Consider the following 26,256-nt stretch of genomic DNA (forward strand, 5'->3'; position numbering starts at 1 on the left):
CATTTTCTGATAATGATTGCGCAATAGCCCCGCCTCTCCCCACCTCTGCTGCTCACCCCCGCGTCACAGTAAACTGCACACTGAATTCAGATTATTTATCTTTCTCTCGATATGGACATAAACGCGAGTGAAGTCTAATCTGACAGGACGGAGACACCTCTCAAACTACCTAGTTATAAATATGTTTATTTGTACTGTCGGCCGGGTCACTCTTTACTGGATCAGCTGCTGCATGAGACAGACACTGACGCTGTCCAAAGAGAGGGAGGAAAAAGAGAGGCTCCGTGTATTTTTATTATTATATTATATTGAGTCGTTATTCATTTGTTTTAAAGCTCAATAAATAACAAAGAAGACCTTTGACCGGCACTTTTATAATTTTGTCGGAAGGTTTAAACTTTAATACACGTTGACTGGCGAAAAACTGCCCGGTTCCCTCGGCCCCCACCGCGGAGAATAAACAGAAGGGCAACCATGACAACCATGCTTCTTCGCTGCTTTTGTGGAGGAAGTTACAGCGCCACGTACAGGCTCCTGCATATGTACTGCAGCTTCTCCAGCGGTTGGAGCTAAACGGAGTGGTCTCGTGTGGGCAGACACTATCCGGATAACTATTGCGTGTGGACGGAAGCTTGATTGCGTTTGCGTTAATCCTATGCGTTTAGCCGTTTTCGTCCTCGTGTGGCTTGGGTCTGAGAACTGGGGTTACGTAAGTAACCTATAGTTTTATTTTCTCTCCTATACTCTACTTGAAGGCCAAATGATATGCATTACAGTTGAATCAAATAAGCACTTTTTCATTAAAAAAAATACTTTCGTGTATTCTGCCTTTTCCTGTTTAGTCTTTTCACTGTGCAGCAATAGAAGTGTGCTGTAATGGAAAAAGTGAAATAATACTCTAGTAAACTTGATAATTAGCTGTGATAAAGATAAGAAACTCTGCGTTACATGTGTGGCACAGACTCATGTGTTACACGGCTGAAAGCAGCTGTTTGTCTCCTTCCGTCATTTTAATATTATTTAGAAAAACAGTGGATCCTTGGTGGTAATGTGAAACAGCGGTGGAACAGACAACACTATTGTACTCTTTAAGAAAACCCAATATTACTAGAAAAGGATATTGGGATACTAACAGATATTTGCCAAACTTGATGTCGTAACTTGATATAAACAACAAAGTGACCTAAAACTCTTGAATGTTGACGGATGGAAATAGTGAACATAGTTTCATGATATCACTAAAGAAATGCAGTGGTAATTTAAAGTGGTTTCATTTGTGTGGAAACATGGAGGACCATTTTGTTGTATTAATATGCAGATATCTCCTTGTTCTGAAAATATCTTGTAAGTTTAGTCGAAGCTATATTCTGGTTCACAGTTGTTTCTCCTTTTCCTCATATTCTTGTGTTTCGCCCTCTCTGCCTTCTCTCTGGAGTGTTGGCTAAGTGGATGTTGTGTCTGCAGCATGTATTAGTGCTGTCATCCGGTATGTGTGTATGTGTGTGTCGGCCTGTCTGGTTCAGTACTGATGCCTTGGCAGCAGCTTTTGGGGAAAAGTGTGCGAGTGTGTTTGGTGTGCGCCAGTTTTGAGGACCAGCTGGGCTTTCAGAGATTGTGTGAGTGTGTATTTGTTTGTCAGACGTGACGGTGAGAGTAGCAGCCGTATCCGGTTGCTCCAGAGCGAAAACACACTGTTTTGACTGGGCTGATAAATTAGCTAGATCACCACAGTCAGCTATTTTTCCTCCCGTCTCCACACTCCTCCATCCTCACTCCTTCACCTCCCTCCTCCTCCTCCCTCCTTCTTTCCCTCTCTCTGTGCGCTAAGGACAGTGGGTCAAGGAGACAGTGATGAGGTACATATCAGTGTGAACCAGAATGTAGATTAGTACCCTCTCCAGGCAGGGACACACATAAATACCGACACACACACACACACACACACACACACACACACACACACACACACACACACACACACACACACACAGATACTTTGGCCATATCTTGCTACCTCTCCCCTCTCTGCATCCACTGTTTATGTCTCTGTCTTTATCCCTGTGAAAGGTATCAGGCGGAGGTCAATAATGTGTTGAGCACTATTGATCCGTCCGGGAGGTCCTATGGGTGGAGGAGAGGGAAATGGAGAGGGAGGGAGGGATCAATGCTATTCTGTACCACCATCTACATATTGTACTGTACCAGCCAATCAGATCATTAGTCTTTTGTTCCCTGATAGATTGTTCATCAACATTGTGGGTTTGTACTTAGGAGAAAAGGCAAACTCAATATGGTGTCCTCGCAGGGAGCCGCGACTGGGGATTAACACGTCACTGTTAAAAATATTTTGACACAAAGACACCATCATGGTGCCATTCGGAGGTAAATATAGTGTATAATATGTTAGTTTTGGATTCTCCTGATTTGAGAAAAATTGATATTTGCATAAGAAATCAAAGGCTGTTCCAAACCTGCGTCTGACAGACCAAAACAGATAACCCCCCTCAGTCCTGGAGGAAGTGGCTTCAATAGAATAAATCAGAGTCGGAATACTCGGATACCAGCAAACTAACCGTCGGAAGTGGAACAGTAACATATTCCTGGAGATTTAAAGGATAACTAAATACTTGTATAGTCTTAACAGGCAGAAACAGTGCAAATGTCCCAATCCAAGGAAACTTTCTCCGAAGAGGTTTATTATTTCTTACCATCACCCACAATCCCAAAGACATTCTAATGATTGTCTTTTTTTTTTTTGGGTTTGAAAAGCTGGAGCCCATTAAAGGTGGGGTAGGTAAGTTTGAGAAACCGGCTCGAGATACACTTTTTGTTATATTCCATGGAATGCTCTTAACATCCCGATAGGAATGGATATCTTAAGTGCTTAGACAAAAAATCCATAAAAAAATCATCTGTGGAAGCCGTAGTGCTGTAAAAAGCACGACCAATCGTCTGAGCCGGCCCCGCTAAAATAACTGGATGGCCTACCTGCCTGTCAGCCTTCCATCTGTGCACAAACTTATCTCGTGCCCTCATTGGTCATGTGCGCGTTCGTGTGTGTTGGAGGAGGGGCTCTGTGAGGAAGTGGCAGATTTTTTCCGGCTGTGTTTTTTCAAATTCTAGCGCACTCGAGCTGGTTTCTCCAAAATGACCTACCCCACCTTTAAGGGCATTTAATAAAAAAACCTGATAATTTCATTGAAAAACTCCACATTTTAGTTAATGATGTATACAAACAAATTACAAAAGATTAAAGAAAGATTTGTTTTTATTATGTTCCACCAAATTCTAGCTGAAAATTGTTAACAAATTGCAAAGTGTAAAGATCAATGCACCAGTGCTTTTTAGTCTTTGTTTTTGAAAGAAAGTTTTCAGGTGAATTCATTTAAATAGTAATTATTTTTAAGGTATCATGGGTGAATAGACAGGTGAGTGGTGGTAGAAAAGAGCGGCAAAGATGCCTAGCCAAATTTGGACTTTGTGGCTACATTTACTCAGTATGCCTTTATGGTAGGGCTGAACGATTAATCGATTTTAAATCGAAATCGCGATTTTAAATGATGCAATTTTCAAATCGCAATTTTGTTGTTGTTGTTCTTGTGTGTCAGTCATCCACACCAATCAGAAGTGCTGTGCTCCACATGTACCAGCCATTGTTAACCAATCAGAAGTGGCCCATGATAGAAGGTGATAGACAGATTGATCCAATCACCTGCCAAGTATTTTTGAAAGTGCCTGCTCTTTCCAAATGGCTTCCAATGGAGCTTTAGATGGTTTGGTGAACCATCTGAGTCAGGTTAGTAATGCTCCATCACATGTTTCTATTACAGGGTGAATCTTAAACTGAAGCTTGACTTTACAGCAGCCCAACGGAAGTTTCATGTACGTTTAGTTCTTTCACTCGTAGCTCGGGCTGTGCGGCTGCTAGAGACGGGAGCACGTTGATACGACCTTCCTAGCCGGAGATATGGCCGCATTTTACAATAAACTTCCGTTGGGTCGCTTAAAAACAAATATCGCAATCGCAATATCTGTCCGAAAAATCGCAATTAGATTATTTCCCCAAATCGTGCAGCCCTACTCTATGGCCACTAAACCAACATGACAGTCAATGCAGTAGTCTGATGTTTCATGACAAACACAGAAAGAGATGCTTTCTGGGAAAATGTGAACAAACTGTGGAGAGCACTTGTCAGAGACCCAGCCACACTCGACTCTTTCCTCATTACATTTATCCAGAATAAAATATATTTTGTGTTAATAATATATGAAGGTCATTATAGATTTTTATTGAATACTGCCATAACTACAAGGGGCCATTAGCTCCGTCTCTACAGGTTGAAGGGACAGAGTAGTTGAACTGTCTTATTTAAAATTGAGGGTTAATGCATATATAATACGATACTATTTACCTTATAAGTAATGGTACAAATATCATTATTCAAGGGAGTTTAAATTGAGTTTTTTTATTTTTACTTTGTATAAATCTTGTAGCTTTTGAGGTCTTTCGTAATAGTCTTTGGATCCTAAAAATATAATTTAAAAGAGACAATGTTAAATGTTATGCTATTAAATAATGCTTAAGAAAGCACTTTTCTACACTGAGGCCAAAGTGATGATCTACAGTTCAGGTCTGTAGCCCAGAGAGTGTATTATTGATAGCCAAGTAATGTAAAATACAGCTCGGTATTATTTTCTACAGAGTGCTTGTGCAGATCTGCCGAAGAAGGCCATTAAAATATAGTTTACAGTTTAAACACTGTAAATATTCGCAGACATTTGAAAATGTGTCCCATGGGTTTTGTTGAACTTTCAGCTCGTCAATGAAAGAAAGGTATTCTTCTCCTTCCTGCTGCACGTCAGGCATTAAAGCCCTTTCAAGTCGCGCTGCCACCCGGCGCTTCCCCCGTTATTTACAGACTCCCCTCCATACATTCAGACTGGAACTGAATAATTCAGCTCGACTACAAAAACCCATGTTCATTATATCAACTAATTAGTGCAGCAGTAATGTCTGATGTGGATTGCACCGTCTTTTTGAACTGGTTTTTCTGTATTATGGTATGTTGTGTCTGCATTAGGAGTCATATGTTTACTTGCACAAATGCTAATAAGACATGTTCCAGTAGATTTGATTCCTTAGTAAATCAACTTATTCTGATTCAACGAGGCAGTCTTGTCATGAGGCTTTCCGACAGCTACTTCCGAGCATCGACTTTAAATGGAAAGGTAGATATAGACATTTCTGTGGGTGCCACCACAAAACACTAGAAAAGCACGGTTGGATGCGTGTTGTGTTTCCTCAGGCCAGTTGGTTTTAATAAAGACCGACTGCATACTAAATCTACCTCTGCTAGTGGCAACTGCTACCTTACGTACCTTGCTTTTAATCAGCAAATGTGGAAATGCATGAGCAGATAGTCGATCATTAATTGTCTACAGCAGTAATGTGACCATGGTGATTGATTGTGAACAGAAATCTCTCCTCGTAACATTTTCTGTCTCCCGTATCATCTTTTCTTTTTTTCTTGTTCTGCCTCACTCTTGTATCTTCTAACTCACTCTCTCGCTCACTCTCCTGCATCTTATTCTCTCTCTCTCTCTCTGCGCTCCTGGAGCGGGGGATGCCAGGGGGACAGAGTGCAGATAGGACCTGTCTCCATAGCAACAGCTTCTGCAAGCTGCTGACACCCTACTGGGGGGCTGAGGGGAGGAGAGGTTGTGATGGGGAGGAATAGTACAGGGGCTGGGGCACAGGAAAGGTGTGTGTGTGTGCCTTAATGTGTGTGTGCACCAGTGCTGGGGAAATATGTGAGGGGGGTCACGGAGAGGAGAAAAGATGGAGAGAAAAGTGTGCAGAAGAAGAGATGAGAGGGAGGGAGGGAGGAGAGAAAGAGGCAGCCGACCCGGCTTGTTCCCCAGGGACTCAGTGGCCTGCTCATGTTCACTAGCAGAATTAGCATAAAGATGGGGGGGAGGTGTGTGTGTGTGTGTGTGTGTGTGTGTGTGTGTGTGTGTGTGTGTGTGTGTGTGTGTGTGGTGTGTGTGTGTGTGTGTGTGTGTGTGTGTGTGTGTGTGTGTGTGTGTGTGTGTGTGTGTGTGTGTGTGTGTGTGTGTGTGTGTGTGTGTGTGTGTGTGTGTGTGTGTGTGTGTGTGTGTGTGTGTGTGTGTGTGTGTGTGTGTGTACACACATGCGTGTGTGTGTGTGTACACACATGCGTGTGTGTGTGTACACACATGCGTGTGTGTGTGTACACACATGCGTGTAATTGCTAATATGCGTTCTTGTCCAAGCAGCATACAGGGCATTTCACATGGATGTGGTGTGTTCGTTAGGTGTGTGTGCTGGTGGAACGGTAGATGTGTCTGTGTGTGTTTATGAGAGTGACTCCCTCCCCTGGGTCTTAAACCCCTCCCTGTTGGGTCCTGTACCCTGTGGTTCTCCCCTGTCTGCCTCTCTGTACTGAAGGGCCGGACTTTATGAGCCTGTGATGCAACTCTTTGTGTGTTCGTGTTGGTCCGTTCAAATGCTTGCGTGTGTGTTTGTTCCGGCGTGCTTATGTAAGCACGCGTCTCCATCTATGTGTGTTGACAAGAATACAGTTATATCATATTTATCTCCCGGGCTGAACCATTCACCCCCTCTTCTCTTTGCTCGATTCTAGTTTTTTTTTTCATATTGTTTGAGTGACGTAAGGGTGGAAACGGCTGAATTGTATTTACATGTGTCGGCCTACTGTGATCTGTAATAGTTAATGGGGCCTCCTTCCAGACTGAAGGATTTAGAGTTAGTCGTTCCCTGCTTTTAATTATCTTTTGCATTCCAGAAACACACTCATCTTATTTGCTGATGACTTGGTGCTATTTGTTCAAGTAGTGTAATAGTTTGGTCTCATGCAGGATTTCAAAAGATTTTAGATACGTCTGTAAATATATCTGTAAAAATAACCATTATCGTTATAAAAAAATGCATTAATATATTTTTGGAGAGATTTTTAATAAGCAAATGAGAAAAGGAAGAAACACAACATGCCTCGACAAATACAAAACTAACAAAGCTACTGTCTAATGCGGAGTGATGCTTTTCTGGCCAATGGAAGCTGTTAATCGACAAGGTATACGCTATTTCATACACTTATATCTCGTTTTAATCTCCTAAAAAACATAGTTTAACAGTCTTTTGATTATTTAACAAACAGCAGAAGTAAAACCCCTCATAGGTTTCCAAAGAAAAGTGTATATTGCTTTATTGTGTGCGATTCAGTTTAACAGAAACCCTTTTGCCTGGACTTTGGCAATATGGCAATATATAACTTACATTTTGGAAGATCCAGAAACACAATTAACACGGTGTTGCCAGATTGAGTATAGAAAAGCATATGCAATGCTGATCATTTTGTAGGCTGAAGGTGGTTGTATTGTATTACAAAATAATAATAAAAGGCTTTTCTTTTAATGTAATGATCGCTTTATAGCTGTGTGTCAGTGAAACTCAATTCTTCTCCTTGATATCTGACTTCTAGACTAAAGAGAACATATATGGCAACAATCATAATCTCGATTATTTGGGTCAATAATTGATATCACGATTATTAAAAACGATTATCCATTCACTTTGAAAACATCAATTTATTGAAAAGAACATTTTGAACAGTATGTTTTTAACAGTTGATTACCCTGAACTTAAAGTATAATTCAACTGAAAAAAAAATCTAAATAAATAATCGTTTTATTTCGATTATGTTGTGTTCATAATCGTTGCAAGCCAAAATCGTAATTGCGATTTAAAATATGATTAATTGAGCAGCCCTACTCTCCACTACACAGATGAGGGGACCATTTTGGAGGTTTTAAAGCGGGACGCTCACCTTTAAACTTTGGATGAGAGGGGTTGGGGGGGGGCAGGAGGTGCAGTGATTGCAGGTGCAGACACTGCCCCCTAAAGTCATTCGGTGGCCATTGCAGAATGTACATAAAGAGCAGTTGGAGACACACCCACTTACACACACCACAATTAATCACCATGATTGTGTGTTTCAGAGCGCAGCGGCAGCGCCCAGCCCTGTGATGGGCAACATGCCCCCCAACGACGCCATGCCCGGCGGTCCCATGCCCCCTGGCTTCTTCCAGGTAAGACTTTCTCCTTTGTCACTGTCCTGTGTACTCCGCCATCACCCCGAGTAACATACCATTACTCCACTCCACTCTCAAAAAACCAACCATTCAGGTGGCATGCGCATATTATTTTTAAACTAATAGAAAAGACTATCAGCAGGCCAATATTATTTAGAGATATTAGACTATTTATGACTGTATTGGCACTTATGTTTGCACACTAGGAAGAAAAAGCACCAATACAACTGATTTAGGATTTGGCTTAAAAAGAACAACATATTTTTTTGAAAATTGAATTTCTATTTATTTTCTTTTTGCAGTTTCTTTTTTTTACCGAGCAGCAACACTTTTATATATTGTTCATAACTGATATTTCTGATTAAATAGTTAACTGTAACTTTAATGTTTATGTAAAACAAAGTCGTTTTTTTATATCACACGTCAGAATCAGTCAGGGTCTAGTAATAAAGTCCTTTAGCCTAAAATCAAGAGTTAATCAGATAACAAGAAAATGTCAACTCCCACTTTTGTTCCCCCTTTTTCCCCACATTTTTCCAAACATCGTTTATTCCACTTCCGATATTTACACCCACTGCAGCCTCAGATGGTGCTCACAACGTTTATTCATCCGCTTCGTGATTCAACCATCCCGTATTCATGCTCTCTCTCCACTCCTTTCATCTCAGTCTCCGTCTCTGACCCGTCTCCGCTCTGTGAAGGAAAAGGTTTTAGTGTGGGAGATCGCTGTCTGAAGAGTGTAGAGAATGACACACACACACACAGGCACAGGCCTTTGTGCACACACGTTCACAAACAAACACACATCCTCCGCGAGGCAGTGGTGTGATGGACAGCACTGGCATTTGGCAGCAGGCGCGATAAGGTGGTGGAGAAGAGTCGGAGAGAAAAAGCAGGTGACACGATAGAGGAGGGGGATGAAGAGGGGTGAGAGGGAGAAGAGAGGGAAATGTGAAAGATCAGTGCCACCAGGACTGTGGCCCGGTGTTTGTTTCTGTGGCTACCTACCACTCCATTGTTTGGTTGCTGAGAGCGAGGCAATGTGCTGAGAGGATGGTGGTGTTGCTGGGGAGGGAGGGAGGGGGGGGATTAGTGAGAGTACGACTGTGAATAAGCAAGGGAAAGGGTGGGGGAGAGAGGGTGAGGAGAGACGCATGGAAGTGCTATTTATAACATGGTGTGTGTGTGTGTGTGTGTGTGTGTGTGTGTGTGTGTGTGTGTGTGTGTGTGTGTGTGTGTGTGTGTGTGTTGCAATAAAGGCATCATATGAAATATTTTGCGATTCTAGACTTGTTTAATCAAGCTTCAGACCTAAACACATTTTCAAATACTCATTGAACAAAAAATATAATAACTTTATCTGAATAAAATAGTCAAAAGGTGGCTTCATTTTTCAAATCAAGTGTTCTGATTAAAGAGTAAACAAATCTGCCATGTCTATTTTTACTTTTTACTTTTTTTTAGGGGATTAATAATTTGTCTAGAATAATTAAGAAACAAATACATCCCAATGACAGCTTCCTATAACCCAAGCTGCTGTTTCAAACAACTCATTTTGTCTGATCAACATTTTAAAGAAGCACGGGAAAAGATGAAGGCAGTGACCGCAATAAGAGTGAAAAAAGGGACTGTTGCATAATGAGTTATTTATTGGGGGTCGTTAACCTCTTGTCTTGGGGTGAAATGTCAGCAATAACACAGCAGGGGGTTGGAGAAGCTCGGGGGAGGCTGGCGCTGAGACATTGTCATACCAAAGAAGGATCATAATAAGCTGGAAAAATCCCCCTAACTTTATCTTGTTTTTGTCAGTATCATCTTTGTGGTTTGAAGTTGCCACTAGCGCCTGTCCTGCTGCTTCCTGTCCTGTTGCAGTGAGCCTTTGGCAACACTGCCCCCATGTGGCTGAGAAGAACACTACACCTGACCTGAGGGTCCCAAACATCATTAATAATTCTAAATACTGATATATGCTGCCTTGTTTTCTCTAAAGGGCGAATTAAAACTGTTGGGCTTTGGCTTTTAATCCTGTGTTTGTGTTGCATAGCAGATCAACTAACCTCTTCTAAAAGAGCGTTACCCATCTTTTTGCTCCTCTTCTTCCTCCTCAAGGCCCCCGTTTACTCCCCACTTCTCGTCCACCTCTTTCCTATGGTTTTGTTCGGCTAATTCCTCCAGGTGTAAAGCCCACTTTTGGGCCCTCCCCTCTCTGATATCGCTCTTCTTTCTTAAAGGGACCACCCGGCTCCCAGCAATCCCCCCATGCACAGCCCCCCCCACACAACCCCAGCAACCCAATGATGGGACCCCATGGCCAGGTAAGAGGCAAACCCTTTCTCTCAAACACCCCTCTCTCTTTCATACCCTCTAAATCCCCCCTCACTCACACACAGGCTCTTTTTCTTTGCATTCACCTGCTCGCACACTGGCTCCTTCCCCTCGTGCCCTCGGGCCCCGTTAGCTCTACTTTGTGCCGGCTAACTCCTCGTAGATGTCAGCCCCTCATGCCCCGCTCTGCTCCGTTAATAAAAGCCCAGCATCCAGAGGAGGCAGGGCCCCGATGCTCTCCAAGGCCCCAGATCGGCAGTCCCTGTGTGGGATTAATAATTCACTTCATGCCCCACCCCCGGAGCAGCTTGTGGGGGGTTGCACACTTATCTGCCACACACACACACACACACACACACACACACACACACACACACACACACACACACACACACACACACACACACACACACACACACACACACACACACACACACACCCCTCCGCCCTGCTTACTTGTTCTTGCACCTTATAAATAAAACAGGAGACAGGCACTATGGACACGTCACACATGAGCAGTATTTTACTTGGTTTTTAATTACTTGATTCACTTAATTTATGTTTTTTTTTTTTCATTTGAGTGTTTTATTTAACTGTTCACTCTCTGAAGCACTTCTGCAAAAAGTGTATCATTATATACATATTAAACCGATGGGTCCAAATTTCAACTCCAACTTGACACAGAGTTTATAGTTGCTCAAATGCCCAACTAGGTAAGAGGTATTTAATATAGTCAGCCATTATAAACTATTATATTCAGTCAGCGTGTCAACTCTTATCCAGAACGGTAGCTACAGATGCCGAAGTGGAGGTAAAGCTAGCCTTTGCCCATTAACTGCGTCGGCCCGGCTCTTTATTCTCGTGGTTTCTGGTTTCCGTCTTGTGTGGACATGCTTCCTGAAGGCTTTTGGACGGTGTTGTTGGCCTGAGGTGTCTCTAACTATGCAGTTAGACCACAGGCCGAATCAGCTTACACCACAGTGAGAGCAGGCAGGGAGCTGTGTGAGTGCCATCTCTACACACACACACACACACACACACACACACACACACACACACACACACACACACACACACACACATTAACCTGCACACACACAAATCCAGGCATGAGTGTGTGCAGAAGCAAGCGTTGTTAAAAATGGTAAAATACCGAGTAGCTGTAGTGTGTTTTTTATGTGTCTCGGGAGGTGTGATGATATTACAGTGTCGTCCTCCATTCTCCAGCCACACTGTGTCCATCTGAGTGTCCTCAGTGCCGCCCCTGCTGAGTGCTCTTGGATTTGTCAATAATGAAAATGTTGTTTTCTCTGTGTTCCTCTGTTCCCTACCTTTTCTTTCCCCAATCCCCCTTTATTCCTCTTTCCTTCATTTCTCTCCTCAGCCTTTCATGTCACCACGGTATCCAGGTGGACCGCGCCCCGGACTCCGAATGCCAAATCAGGTACTTGAGTAGTTTTTGTTTTTCTCCTGTTTTTTCATTTCTTACCCACTTTTGTGTTGTTGTGTTGTAGTGAGTGAGTATTGTAATGAGTCCTGTGTCTCCTCAGCCTCCGGGGGGAATCCCTGGATCTCAGCCTCTCCTGCCAAACAGTTTGGAAACGATCAGACCGCAAGGTAAGACCGGGACCTCTCTCAAAACTCTTAGGGGGTTTCTTATTATAAGACATGTTCATTTTGTATAAAGGTGGTTGTCTATGATAGATGTTGACTCCCCTATGACTGTGACTTATTATTGTTTACATTATAGATCATTATTGATTAATTGTTCAACCAAACAACTACTTTTTTTGTCCATAAAATGTATCCATTTATTCCCGTTTCCACCAAGAACGACTACTTTAAAAGAAAGTGTATACATATCAGTATATTAAGTTAAAAATAGAAGTTTCTGAATTTCTAGATGCTATCATTCCAACTAGCTTAGAAGAAAATAGCTATTTTATAATGTGGTCCATTTGAATGTGAAGCAGGTATTTAGTCTTATTGTATGTGATATTACATTTCTTTAACCCTTAGATGCACGAGTGACTGGACCCTACACTCTTCCATAAGTGGGTCAAAAAGGACCCGTATTAGAATAATGTGTTTTTTATGCCATTTTTGTCATTTTGGTTAAGAAAAATCATCATTTTGGTTTACACTAGAAATATTTTATATTTAATTTTTCACTATTTATAATTTCAGACATTTTTTTTTACATTTTGAAAAAAAAACGAAATTCCATAGAAAATGCATGCGGGTCATTTTTGACCCACTTATGGAAGCTTGGGGTAGTAATACAAAAACTGCAATTTCTTAAAATTTAAATTTAAAATTTGAATGGCATGATATCCAAAACATGTCTTTTGAGGAATGGCTGGAATATGAAATGATAACAAAATGTAATTACAAAGATACTTCAAGAAAACCACCTCACTGGGTCAAAAATGACCCACTTATGCATCTAAGGGTTAAAAGTGTTATTTAACTCGGTCACCCTAATTAGGATTTTGGCCCTCATAAGTTATATCTCACCTTCCAGTTTTATGTTTTTATTAACCAAAAAAAGAAGAGCCAAAGGAATTCAGTTCATAATGAAAAAATGTGCAAGAGCTCATTTTGGAAATATTCTGCATTTTAGTTTGACACAGTTATCCTTGCGTCACCCAAAGTGAACACAGCGGGTTACAACTAATGGGATTAGGATGAAGCATTGTCTGCGGCACGTCTTAATTCCTGATTTAAAGACAGGAGCCATATGTGGATTTACACGAGCCTAGTGGCTTATGTGTAGTGTGTCGCAGTGTGTGAGACTGTGTGTCTGTTCCTGCAGGACATCCTAACATGGGTGGACCAATGAGGATGAACCCTCCCCGAGGAATGGCTATGGGCCCACAGGTATGACCACACACACACACACACACACACACACACACACACACACATACTTTCTAGTTAATTTAGTAGCTGCTAAAAGTTTGAAGCATGCAACTTCTTTATATCAATATTTTGAGATTCTTATAAAATATACACACAATAGTTGTGTATCTTTTCTTGAATTGTAGTCTCATGTACCCGAGACAAACAGTCCCAGCTTCACCAAAATCAGGAATATTGTTGAGATTCGATAAAGACTCATTGTTAATTGTTCTTACAATGTTTTAACATTTTCTCTTACAGAATTATGGAGGTATGAGGCCACCTCCAAACTCCATGGGCGGCCCCATGCCAGGAATGAACATGTAAGTTAACATATATAGCTAGTGGAATTAAACGTCTCTTTGAGTCACAGGGTAATCTCTTGTCTTGCTAGATCTTTTATAAAAGTTATTTATGTTTCATCACTCTTCACACTCTTGTCATGTTGCAGTTTGTCACTTGTCTTCCTTTGAATCTTTCTATTTTCGTTGTTTTGCTTCAGGGGTCCCGGAGGAAGAGGGCCGTGGCCTGGACCGAATGCTAACTCTGTGAGTCAGAAAGCCTTGACCTTTACACATGACCTAAAAATAGGAAAAGAAAGACCTTACCTTTAGTGCTCAGAGTGCTGTTGATTTTGTCATTTGTACTGCTTCTACACAAATATCACATTATGTGTCCATCAGTAAGAATTATAAACCTTTTGGCTATTTCTCTGAATGGAAGTGAAATGGACATTTACCATCTGGAACAAAAAACTTACTATAGAATTTAAACAACTAATCCTTGATGCAGTCTAAACATGTATAAGCTTCACAAAAGTGTGTACTGGTGTATTGGATTCAAAGTGTTCTTCCTATTCTGTCCACCCTGTATGGATTCACATTCAGTCTCCTCAGATCTGATTATCTGTTTCCTCTCCCCCTGCAGATAGCATACTCCTCCTCATCTCCAGGAAACTATGTGGTGAGTTTGAATGTGTCAAAAAGCAGCTCTCCTGTTTACAGCATTTAGTTGTACTGATACTTCTTTTATATGATTTCAATTGTAACCTCTATTTCTAATTGTTCCTCAGGGTCCTCCAGGGGGAGGCGGTCCACCAGGAACTCCCATCATGCCCAGCCCAGGTGGTGCGTCACTTAACTATGTCCCCGGCGCTAACACTTGTGTCAGAAATAGATGTGTCTCTCGTTTTCTCCTCAAACAATCATTATCAGTGTTTTCATGTCTACTTTTCATTTATTTGATAACATATTTGTGATGAGTGGTTCACATATTTCCTCTTATATCATGTTACTAAAGTAGTTTTTTTCCCTCAGATTCAACTAACTCCAGTGAAAACATCTATACAATGATGAATCCAATCGGACCGGGAGGCAACAGACCCAATGTGAGTATCACACATGATCCAAGTAAACCAAAATCTCTATAATGTTACTTTAAAGATAAAATGTTCCAGATTTCGCAAAAGTTTCAGCAACTGTAGATTGATTTCTTATGGATGTTGTTCTAATGATTCCAATTACACAGCCTCAGTGGGCATCAGTACAGTTCAGCAACACTGAGATCTATAAGAGCCGACTGGAAATAAACCAAGAAGAATACATTCAATAACCCGTGTTTTAAAGAACCAAAGTGGTCTAAAATGAAAGATAATACTGCAGTCGTTTATAAGATTTGTTTGACATCTTCTCCCCAGTTCCCTATGGGGCCGGGGCCTGACGGGCCGATGGGAGCTATGGGAGCCATGGAGCCTCACCACATGAACGGATCACTTGGTGGGTTCAAACACGGTGTGGCTTTACACACCATTGATGGACTTTGATTGACATTGATACAACTTAAACAGTTCTTTATATTGTTTTCACAACCAAACTGTTTCTTTCCCCTCCTCAGGGTCTGGGGATATGGACGGGTTGCCAAAGGTGAGAAAAACAGATTTTCAATAATCTTCTCTGAGCGTTTTTTATTTATTTAGACTCAACACTTTATCGATGCTGTTTATAAGATGCTGTCTCAACATTTCCTTTTTTTGTTGTTGTCCTCTCTTCTTCCAGAGCTCCCCTAATAACATGGGGGGCATGAACAACCCTCCAGGAACGCCGAGAGATGACGGTGAAATGGGCGGGAATTTCTTGAACCCATTCCAAAGCGAAAGTGTAAGTAGAGCGTCTCACGGCGTCTCATGGCATCTCACGACCCTTAACAGTTCTCCTTGACTTCATGACAAACCAATGCAAGCAGAGAGTTCCCTCGTTAGGTCTGAGTTCAAGGTTCAAGGTTCTTTATTTGTCATAAGAACATAGATACAGAGTAGTTATGTCAATGAAAATCTTAGGTCACAGGCTTCCCCAACAGTGCAACACAATAAAGCAGAAAAATATAGTGCAAGTAAATATTAAAAAGTAAATACAAAAAGAAAAATAGTTTAAAAAAAGTGAAATAGTGAAATAAGAGTCTATATGCAAGCTATTGGAATGAAATGATATATTGGAGAAATAATTTCTAAGTAGCAGAATGTTATGGATGTTGTTTCAACAGTTCAGGTGTTTAACAGTCTTATTGCCTGTGGGATGAAACTGTCCCTGAGTCTGGTGGTTTTAGTCCTGATGCTGCGGTACCGCCTGCCAGACGGCAGCAGACAGAACAGTTTGTGGCTGGGGTGATGGGGGTCTTTTGTAATCCTGAGGGATTTCTTCCTGAGCCGCTGGGAGTAAAGGTCATCCATGGATGGCAGCTCCGTCCCGGTGATGTTCTGTGCAGTTTTTCACCACCCTCTGTAAAGCCTTACGCTTGAGGGCAGTGCAGCTGCCGTACCAGGCTGTGATGCAGCCAGTCAGGATACTCTCTATGGTGCACCTGTAGAAGTTGCAGAGTATCCTGGAGTCCATGTTGAACCTCCTCGGCCTGCGGAGGAAGAAGAGCCGCTGTCGATAAAGTTCTATAAAGTCACTATTTGTAATAGTTTGATTCTAAATGGATCAGTGTTTCTTAATAACTGACACTTTATCTCCGAGGCCCTGTGTGGTTTTTCAGCAATTAAAGATATCAAATGATTAAAAAGTAGTTTGAAGCAAAGGTCTTTACTGCTCCAAAATGTTTTATCCAATCTGTCTCAAACTCATTGAAAACCTTGCCAAATCCAACAAGTCAAATTTTAGAGAAAGAAGAACCGAACCAAGGGCAATCAGAGCCCTTTCTGGAAGAGTAGACCGTACAATAAGAAGACCAGAGAGTGAGCGACCACTTACATGAGCAGAAGCATGATGTACCCTGCCTTTAGGGTACATCATGCTTCTGCTCATGCACCCACAGTCAAAAAGAATACGTGCCATGCTCCTGCACCTCAGTGATGTGAAAAAAAATGTTTTTATTACTGCAAAAAGAAAACGGCACCCAAAGAGATGGAGCATCATTTTTGACATAATTTTGCAGATTTAGTCTGTTACACGAAACCAAGCAGACCTGTGGGACCTATTGCTTTAAATGCAGCACAGGTCTATATACTGGCTTATGCTGTTCCTAAATTGCACAACATGTACATTGTATTGAATAATATAAGAAAACGGGGCTTCAAAAGATATCCCATGTTCTGCTTGCATTGTAGCCGCTTACTAATCACTTGCATTGTATACCCTCTGCATCAGTGATCAGCTGATTGACACAAATGTCTTGTTGTTGTTAAACAGCTTTACGATCAAAGTGTTTAGTTTTTTGTGGATGAAGGGTGGGGGAGGGCGTTTAATTTGTCTTGTAAAGTGTAAGATTTAGATGGCCTATGACCCTCGGCCTGCAGAGCCACATGGTGTACTGAATACCTGGATTTAAAAGATCAGTAGGAATCTGAACACATTTAGTTTTTCAAAATAAGAGCTGTTTGGAGCCATCATTAGTGCATTTTCATTCATAACCAAGTGTTGCTTTTTTTAACTACACACTTTTCAGTACATTTAAGTTTTTAAATGTTAAATAAATACAAGCATCATTACAATCTTAGGTAGTTTAATGTAAATATCTGGTTTAAAGAATGAAGAAACAAGGCTTTATATTGAATATATTTTATATTAAAATCTATATATTTAGATTTTTCCTCAAAAACATTCCTTATTAATAATCAGAAAATGTAATTGCAGTATTGCTGGCATGAGTCAGGTGTATTGGAGCCTGTCTGAGGGCTCCTGTGACAGCGCCCTCTGGTGTTTACATGTTGTCAGTGACACCTTCACTCATCTGTGCCCTCCTCCCCCTTCCCTCTCTCTCTTTTCAGTATTCACCCAACATGACGATGAGTGTGTGATTTTATTTTATTTTCCTTTTTTTGTATTTTTCTTTATTTTCCCCCTCCTATTTTTGTACCCCTGCACCTGATTTTTTTTCCTTCTTTTTCTTCAATTCAAACCTTACTTCACCTCGGATTGGACGACCTCCCCCTCTTCACACACACACACACCCTCTTCCTGACCAACCATACGGGATCCATTTCCCCCTCCTCACTCGGGAACTGTACGGCCACACAGCCTTCTGGGACAGCCCTTGAGCATGCTGGGACTCTAATTAAGACTGGCCCTCCTGGAGCATGCAAGATGGCCGCCGGTCTGAACAGGAAGCAGTCACAGAGCAACAGGAAGAGCCTCCTCTCTGACTCCCGCCCCGGCCTCCCTGGCTTCCTGTCAGGTTCTAGACAATGAGCGAAGGGTAGGAGGACAAACAGAGAGACAGAGGGAGAGGAGACTGTCTCCCCCTCTCAGGAGGACGCAGCGTTTTAGCAGCCGCTTCTCAACCACTTCGGACTTTTATCTTCAATTATTTTGTCGCTGTTCCTCCCGATGGATTCAGTTGAGGGTCCGAAACGACCTCTTTGCCCGCCCCCATTGTTCTCTCGGTGTGTACATTTTTACCAGAGGTGTTGTGATTTTTCTTTTTTTCTCCCCCCGTTTTTGTGTACGTATTGTATCATTGCTATTTTTATTATTGTATTATTGTTATTAATGATATTGATATGATCATTTTTAAGATTAGGTTCTAATTTCTGTTGTTTCTAAGTGCACATTATTTTATTGAAGACACATGTGCGCTCAAATTAGAAATGATTTGCCGGGTAACATGTGAGCACACTCCCCCCTGCAGGTGAGATTTTATCCATCAAGGTACTGATTGGCTCGTTTTAAAAAAAAGTTTTAGCAACAATCTGATTTTAAACTCCTTTTTCAATAATCCAAACCAGAAGAAGAAGTGGCTCCTGTTTTGTTTTTTATTTTTATCTTCCATGCAGTGAGATGCACAGCTCTATTTATTTATGTACTTTACATTTGTCTCATGAATCATTGTTACTTTTTTAAAAGTGTTATCCCTGGTTTATTTGTTAATTGCAGAACTAGTAGCAACTGTGTAAATATGCAGATCCAGTCAGCAGCCCCTCCATCATTAGACCCCCGTACCCAGGTGCTGAAGGTTACTGTTCACTCCAACATGTGCGTAGGCTGCGGTATCACCTCTGCTGAACTGTAGTTGGATTGTTTTTTGTTTTGCTGATGAGCTCCCAACACACTGTGATGTATGTCTGTGCTTTTTGGATATTTGCTTTTACACGCTCTCAGTTCGCTTGCAGACATGTGTTGTCACCCGTGCAGCGCTCCCTCTGAAAGGGCTCTCAGCTGATCGAATCCTGGGCGTTTTTTTTAATGTCGGAGCAAAGCAGGAAGCGTAAAGGCGTTGCTCTGCTGACTGACGAGTGGCCTCCCTCCCTTGGGTCATCTTGAAGAAAAACACCTCCGTCCTTCCTCACCTTTCCTACGGGCCAGCAAACACACCACCCCTCTCTGATTATCTTTTTTTTTTGTACAACTTTCCATCTTTTAATTTTTTTGTAAATACTGTAAAATGCATTTTGATATCATTGACATGTTTTGATATTTTCAAATCACGACAACAGTTGATCAGAAACGTGCTGATTCGGGGCAACTGTGTGTGTGTGTTTGTTCAGAGATATGGTGTGTCTTTGACGATAAGAAACAAACTGGAGCTGCTATAGACTATTATGCTATTTCACCTCATCACTGACAGACGTGGCGCTTCACTGTGCATCAGAGCTGTAGCGTCAAGGGGTCTCAGAGGACGACCATTTTGTAGTGAGTGTGTTTGAACGCCTTTTAGCTGACTCAGTCACACACATTATCTTAACAAATCTTTAAATTAAACGTGATTCTTGAGCAGGAGCCTCCCTCCTCTGCTGTACAGTTGGCAAAACAGTCGTATTTTTCACTGTTTGACAGAATTTGCAAGAATAGAGCCAAAACAGGCCAGTTTTTCATAATAAAATGAATGCCTCAGACATTTAACTACCCACAATTAAAATAAGCCACACAGGACGCTGGCTCTCAGCCCGACACACCAGGTACCAGAGTACAGACTTTACTATGAAGGATTTTTTTTTAATCTATTTAAAATGGGGCGGGAGAAATGTTTTGGGAAAGTAAAGAGAAAAAAAAAATAACAGACAGATTTGTTCTTATTGCTGAGAAGAGGTAGAGAAAGTGCGGGAGCAGGCGTTTCGTCCCCTGTACTTTGAAATACTGTTGTATAAAATGCAGTTGAACTTCTCTCTATCTTTCTGTCCTGTAAGTAAAACCGTCACAACGTTGATCATTTCTGTATTTCTATTGTGCTGATGTATAATACTGTAACATTCAGGGGTAGGGAGGGTTAAGAGAGGATTTGGAGGGGAGTAAAGATTTTTCTGTTCAGTTCCTCATTTATTTCCTCTTAATGACAAAGCAGTATTGAATATAAGGCAGTCTGTCCCCGGGGAGTTGCTTTGTATCTCATGTTAGGGTAGTTTCAGATCCTAAATGTCTCGTGTAGTAAAATGAGAGGTTCCTTCTTCGTACGTTTCTTTATATTGTAAAGTTTCTTTAGACAAAAAAATGTTGCTTATTGGAAAAAAGGTGGGAAAATGCATTGAAAATAAATGTAATTCTTTTGGGGTTTTGTTTTAATTTTCATCAAGTTGTCAGTCGTTTTTGCCTGTGTCCCCCTTGTTGTAGATACATATTAAAAACAAATAAAATGACTTCACTCCTTTTGCCATGAACATGACCTTCTTTCACTGGACCTATTGGTTGGGATTTGCCTTTAAAAAATGTAGTATTTTTGACTTTTTCTCGTAATCAAGTGAAAGCACATTTGCTACCAAAATGTTTACATTTCTACACGTTTTCTAAAATATTTGCTTTTTAGAACTGGTCACATTTCAAACAGTTGGGCAACCATTGGATTCAAATATGTGTTTGACAGCCATGGGTTTAAACAACCTTATTTAATAATATTTTTTAAATAATTGCTGTTTTATTTATGTTGTGTTAGAAGAATTTAAAGGTTTTCATTCAAAGATGATAAAGCAATATACTCAGATATTTGAACCGGGAAACAGAAGTTCATCTTTACATTTTTGTGAAAAAAATCACATAAATGAACAATTATAGCCTCTTTAAAACAAATAAATGACTAATAAAATAAATTGATACATTTCAGAATTCAATCTAAACCATAATACTGACGCAGACACACAGAGGCACAACCATGGCAATTACCTCACTTTATTTTAAGTGCTTTATTTTTGCCCTTCTGTTACCATTTTAGAGGCTTTTCTTTTAAAGAGTGTAAACTTTACCACATTTTCAGATTTCTATTTGAACTTTAATGATGTTTCCTGTCAGAGAACAACATAATGGAGGGATGAAGGCCTAAATTGTTTCTCCTCATCTGGTCCAGCTGTACTGAGTGGCGACGCAGCAACCTCTTGCTGCAGCAGGAGGCACGAGGAGCAGCCAGGGAGGAGGAGGCAGGAGGGGCAGCCAGGGAGGAGCAGGAGGAGGAGGGCAGGAGACGGGGGAGTCTTACAGGAGCTCTGGGTGAAGAGGAGCTGGGTGGGTGAGGCAGAAACACCATGCTCCTGCTTTGGGGAATGGGAACCTGTAGATGGGAGTCTGATTGGTGGACTAAGGGTGGGAGTTGAAGTGGAGGAGGAACCACCATGACGGAGGGGAGGGTGTTCCTGCGGAGCTGGCAGTGGGGAGGCAAACAGGCAGGAAGCTTATCAACACCGCTTTTTAAGGTGGTGTTGTCAGAAGTTGAACCTCCGGGCATCAGACACCTCTTAGGGAAGAGTCGGCTTAATGTTGCCTGAGATGAGCTCACCTCCGTTAGGGAGAGGGCCGACTGAGACAGCCTCGGAAGAAAAACCTCACTGTTGTAATTCTCTCCTCCACATCTGTAATCCCTCCTTTGAAGCAAACCCTCCTTCCTCTCTTCCCCCCTGGACTGATGAAAGTGTGGCTCCTCTCCTCCCCTCTCTACAGTCTCCCATCTTGAATCCTCTCTGCCCCCCTCCCCCCGCAGGCTCCTCTCCATCAGGCCCTCCTCGTAGGCCCGGTTCAGGCAGGCCAGGTTGTGGATGGCCAGCCACGGTTCAGATAACATCCTCTGTCTGGGCGGGGGGTTGCTGCTCTGGCCCAGCTCACAGGAGGGAGGTCTGCCACTGCCACTGCTGCTGCTGCTGCTGCTGCTTCCTCTTGTGCCTGATAGGGGAATAAGACAGAATGAGTGAGAAGCAAACATGTGGAAGTACTTGAGATTAACTGTGTCTCCTTTTGCATTTTGCATATCCTCTCCCTCACCTTAATGGATTTTTCCTTATCCTAAACAAAGGTCAAAGGATAGAGGGTGTTGTATGCTGTACAGATGGCAAAGCCCTTTTAAGCAAATGGGTTATTTTGGAATATACAAAGCAAACATACTTCATTTGATGACATATCGACATTTTAATCCGAATCGATTTACACTAAGTGGAATCAACCATGAGGATACATATTCAGAGCAGCAAGAATGATGCTGGTATAGTACAAAGATAGTATTTATTTTTGCCCAAGGTGCACTCAAAACACGTGTTTCTTAGTCTGTGGCTTCATACTAATTCTATGTAGGTTTCTGCTGTGTGTTCACGCTAGAAAACTGCCAAAACAAACAATCTTACACCAGTTTGTATTATTACAAAAAGGCCTATTATACTTTGTGGCATTGCTGATGTACACTGTTCTCCCAAAATGCAATGCCAGAGGGAAATGGAGGAGCTGTGTGTGTTTAATCGCCAGTGGCATTTTATACCAATGAAGATTAATATAAAGTATATACTGCATACAATATGCATTATTAAAAAATAACACAGCTTTTACTTCCACATTCTATTCTAACTGTATTCAAAGAGACCCTTGTTAGTTTCTACGGGATTAATGAAGTATCAGTTCCTCTGTAGCCGAAGAAATGTGGCTTCTTTCATTAAAATGCACCACCAGAATTACCTTCACCTCACCCTGACAACACATTTCATCTGCTGTCCTCAGGAATGAGCACTCAGCTAATGATTGCAACCACCAGAATTTGCTCTCATCTGTCTAGACTTGTCTTTGTTAAACGCTGCACAGCTACCAGAGACACAGATCTACATACTGTTGGTGCTACTGATCTCCATATCAAGGTGGAGAACCCAGAAAACATCCACAATATAACACTGATCCAATGTTAGGATCCAGGTCGTTTGCTGAATGAGGATTACACAGGGCTATTTATCCTCAGGTGGAGTTGTTCATGTAAATATAGATTATCAGCACTTTTTTGTGGGGTTTTGCATGTTTTGGTCTAAGATTTTCTAATGAAATGTCTGCTTTTCTCTATATACCAAGTACACAGTCAGTTGTGTGGGTAATGTGTACTTTCTATTGAAAAACACTCCGCATTACTCACCACCAGTTCCTCTGAAGTTGAAGATGTTTTCTCCCTCGGGTGAGTTGGGGGAGCCCGTCTTGAGGATGATGTCAGACGGGGACATGCAGGACACCGGCGAGGAGTCAGGAGACGGTGTAACGTTCAGGAAACGCCTGGTCACCGGGCCTCCATTCACATTCACCTGTGTGGTGATGATGATGATGTCACGACCCCTCGCCCGGCAGGCATCCATCAAAACCTGCAATACACAGATTTGATAGTGCTGCTTACTAAAGCTTTATTGTATTCGTAATACTTGGTAATATCAGTATCAAGGCTCAGATTTGAACGGATTTAATTATCTGAAAAGAGTCAAATCTGTAGAGAGTATGATTATTGAGACATCTAGTATGTTTACTCGTTCCTTTTCAAGTTAAGATTACATAAACAAATTATAACGTATTATGCATTGTTTGTACCTAAAAAATCAGCACCCTTATGACAGGCAACACCATTAAAAACGCTCCCAAGAAATTACTACATAAATAACAACAAACCTTATTAGATACATTATGTATATCCTTACATAGTTAAAAAATAATATGGTACATTTCTTTAATGCAGGACCTTTACCTATAGTGGTGTCTTTACATTGTGGTATTTGTAAGTATGTAAATGCTGAGTTTCTCTGCCTCTCTGTTTCAATAAACACATCCTTCTCCAACATAAACAAATCAATCTTTCCTATGTCCCCCAGCTGTTCTGACCTTCAGTGTGGGTTGGTGCTGTGCGTTGACGGCATACACCAGTGCTGAGGCCCCGGAGTGATCCTCCATGCTGGGGTCGGCTCCTGCAGCCAGCAGGGTGGAGGCCACCTGAGCTCCTGCCCGCTCCATGCAGGCGTACATCAGAGCGGTGCGTCCGGCCCGGTCCTGGGCGTTCGGCTCTGCCTGATTGGCTCAAAGGATTACAGTTGGTATCAGTCAACAATCAATAAGTCATGACCATTAACCCAGTGTGAATTTGGTGTCTTTCAATTTTGTTTGCTAGGAAATTAAGTGTCAATGTTGTATATCATTTGCTTATGAATACACGTTCAGCTCACTTTTTTTTAATGAAATCTGATTTGTCATTGATTAGTGAGAACTTTGTATTAGACAGTCTAATGCACAATCCTCCATGTGAACCTATTCAATAAGCATCTTCCCTCAGATGTGTTGTGTTCTCCAGCAGAAGACATTTCTGAAATGTTTTGAAGAGGTGGATCGAGGACAGAAGCAGAACTGGGATAATCAGAAAGCTGTTTACAATGCATAAGTACCTCCTCTCCCTACTGCTGGGACACATTTATTATGCATCAGAAATATATCTAAATCAATTAACTGTAGAGCAAGTGTGAAAACTTGAATTCCATAGATTGCATTTACGCAGTATTCTAAGTTGAAAGTTGACTGACCTTGTTCTGCAGCAGGTAGGAGAGGAGTTTCACCGTCTCAGGCCCACCAGGCTCCCCTCTCAGGGCCTTACAGGCAGCCAGGAGCGGGGTCTCTCCTTTGGGGTTTTGCCTGTTGACCTGAGCCCCCCCCTCCACCAGCAGGCGGACCAGACGCAGCTTACAGGAGGCTGCTGCACTGATGAGGGGGCTGCAGTCGGACAGGGGGTCTCCCATGGCCTGGAGGGTAAAGGGAAGTCAGATTCAATGTTCAAATGACAACAGCAAAACATGTAAACCACATTTAATTATAATAATCATAGTCTCCTGATCATAATCTTTTATCAGTTTTTAAGCCTTCAACAAAAGAAAATAAATATTAAGAAAACATGATGTGTTCAAACAAACTAAAGTCCTCATTATCTCTTTATGTATCCGTTAATAAGATCAACAAATGAAAGAAATATGAACATCAGTGTAGGCTGGTATTGATTCAAGTTATTTCAATTAAAGTCAAGGTTGCTGATCTCATTAAGAATGCTTGAAACATTGAAATGTACATGGCATACAGTATTGAACAGATGCAAACACATTGACAGTATGGATAGTGAATGTTAAACTCACCTTAACGCTCTCTCTTCAGTGCTTTGTTATCTGTTCCTCTTCTACAAACAAGTAGATTGTTTATTCAGATGGTGCCATTATTTCACGTTATCCTTTTTTTTTGAACCCCGCTCTTGTATGAAGCGTCCTCATGTTGCTGGCCTGCAGCAAACTGCAGAACATAAAGTGAGAGGATACTAACTTTCATCTTCTCCCTCTGTCTGTGACCCTCTGTCCTTCCTCTCTCCTGATCCGTCTCCCCCCTCCTGCTGGGTGGAGGGGAGGTTGGGCCCCACAGCCACTGTTCAAAGTTATAAATGGTTTTAAGCCTAAATGTCACCTGTTGCAGACTGTGAGCTACAAAGACTCCGAGGCCCTTTGATATATGTCAGCTTTGAACGGTTCTCATCTGACTTGTGCCCACCGTCTGTGTTCAAACACTGGCAGAGAGAGACGGAGGAGACACACACAATGAATTTCCAAATCATACGCACCAATGTCAAATGCATAAAGAGAAAATGTGATGTGCTTGTTATGTCTATTTTTCATTCTTCATGTCTTTTGTTCTCTGCAAAGCACTGAGCTACTTATTTAATAAATAAATCCGACTTAATTCATTAACTTTGATTCAAAATGGTCAGAGTACAAAAAATACAGACTCTGAGTTTGTATGAGACCAGGAAAACAGGTTTCTTCAGCAATTGAAAGTATTTTTCAAAGTCAGTCATTTGATTTATATTTAAATATAAACAAATTAAAAAATCATTAATAACAAATAAAAAATAAAGGATTGTATCATGTGCTCCAATGTTTACTTCAGTATTACAGTATTTCAGTATTTCTATGCAATATTTTTCATCAACAACCTCAGAGGAAAATATTACAAATCCAGTGAAATATCTTTTTTATAATATTTATTTTATTGTTTTATGTGTTTTACAAACATAAAGAAAGATGATTGACCTGCACAATAAATTGTCTTCATGTGAAAGAGAGACAATTAACATCGCAGGGGGGCATAAATAAATACATTTTATTTTTATGAACGTGTTTTGTATTGTTTAATACATAAATAAATATGAATGACCAGACAGAGGAGTGAAGGA

General features: G+C 41.4%; 1 protein-coding gene across 2 annotated transcripts in view; it reads left to right on the forward strand.

Annotated features, from left to right (window-relative positions):
* The window catches only part of zgc:110158 (uncharacterized protein LOC553590 homolog), a 40,946-nt gene extending 20,500 nt beyond the window's left edge, over positions 1–20,446 (forward strand). The window contains exons 5-18 of one of the 2 annotated variants that reach the window (XM_034207361.1): positions 8,041–8,130; positions 10,365–10,448; positions 11,843–11,902; positions 12,009–12,075; positions 13,274–13,338; positions 13,621–13,682; positions 13,862–13,907; positions 14,287–14,322; positions 14,432–14,486; positions 14,676–14,746; positions 15,056–15,134; positions 15,253–15,281; positions 15,414–15,515; positions 17,624–20,446. In XM_034207361.1, coding sequence (XP_034063252.1) covers positions 8,041–8,130; positions 10,365–10,448; positions 11,843–11,902; positions 12,009–12,075; positions 13,274–13,338; positions 13,621–13,682; positions 13,862–13,907; positions 14,287–14,322; positions 14,432–14,486; positions 14,676–14,746; positions 15,056–15,134; positions 15,253–15,281; positions 15,414–15,515; positions 17,624–17,653 — 876 coding nt within the window. In that variant the 3' untranslated portion in view covers positions 17,654–20,446. The remainder of the gene's footprint in view (positions 1–8,040; positions 8,131–10,364; positions 10,449–11,842; positions 11,903–12,008; positions 12,076–13,273; positions 13,339–13,620; positions 13,683–13,861; positions 13,908–14,286; positions 14,323–14,431; positions 14,487–14,675; positions 14,747–15,055; positions 15,135–15,252; positions 15,282–15,413; positions 15,516–17,623) is intronic. The other variant, XM_034207362.1, reaches the window with a different exon arrangement.
* The last annotated feature ends 5,810 nt before the right edge of the window (positions 20,447–26,256 follow it).

This window comes from Gymnodraco acuticeps, unplaced genomic scaffold (genome assembly GCF_902827175.1).
Source record: "Gymnodraco acuticeps unplaced genomic scaffold, fGymAcu1.1, whole genome shotgun sequence".
Taxonomy (NCBI): Eukaryota; Metazoa; Chordata; class Actinopteri; order Perciformes; family Bathydraconidae; genus Gymnodraco; species Gymnodraco acuticeps.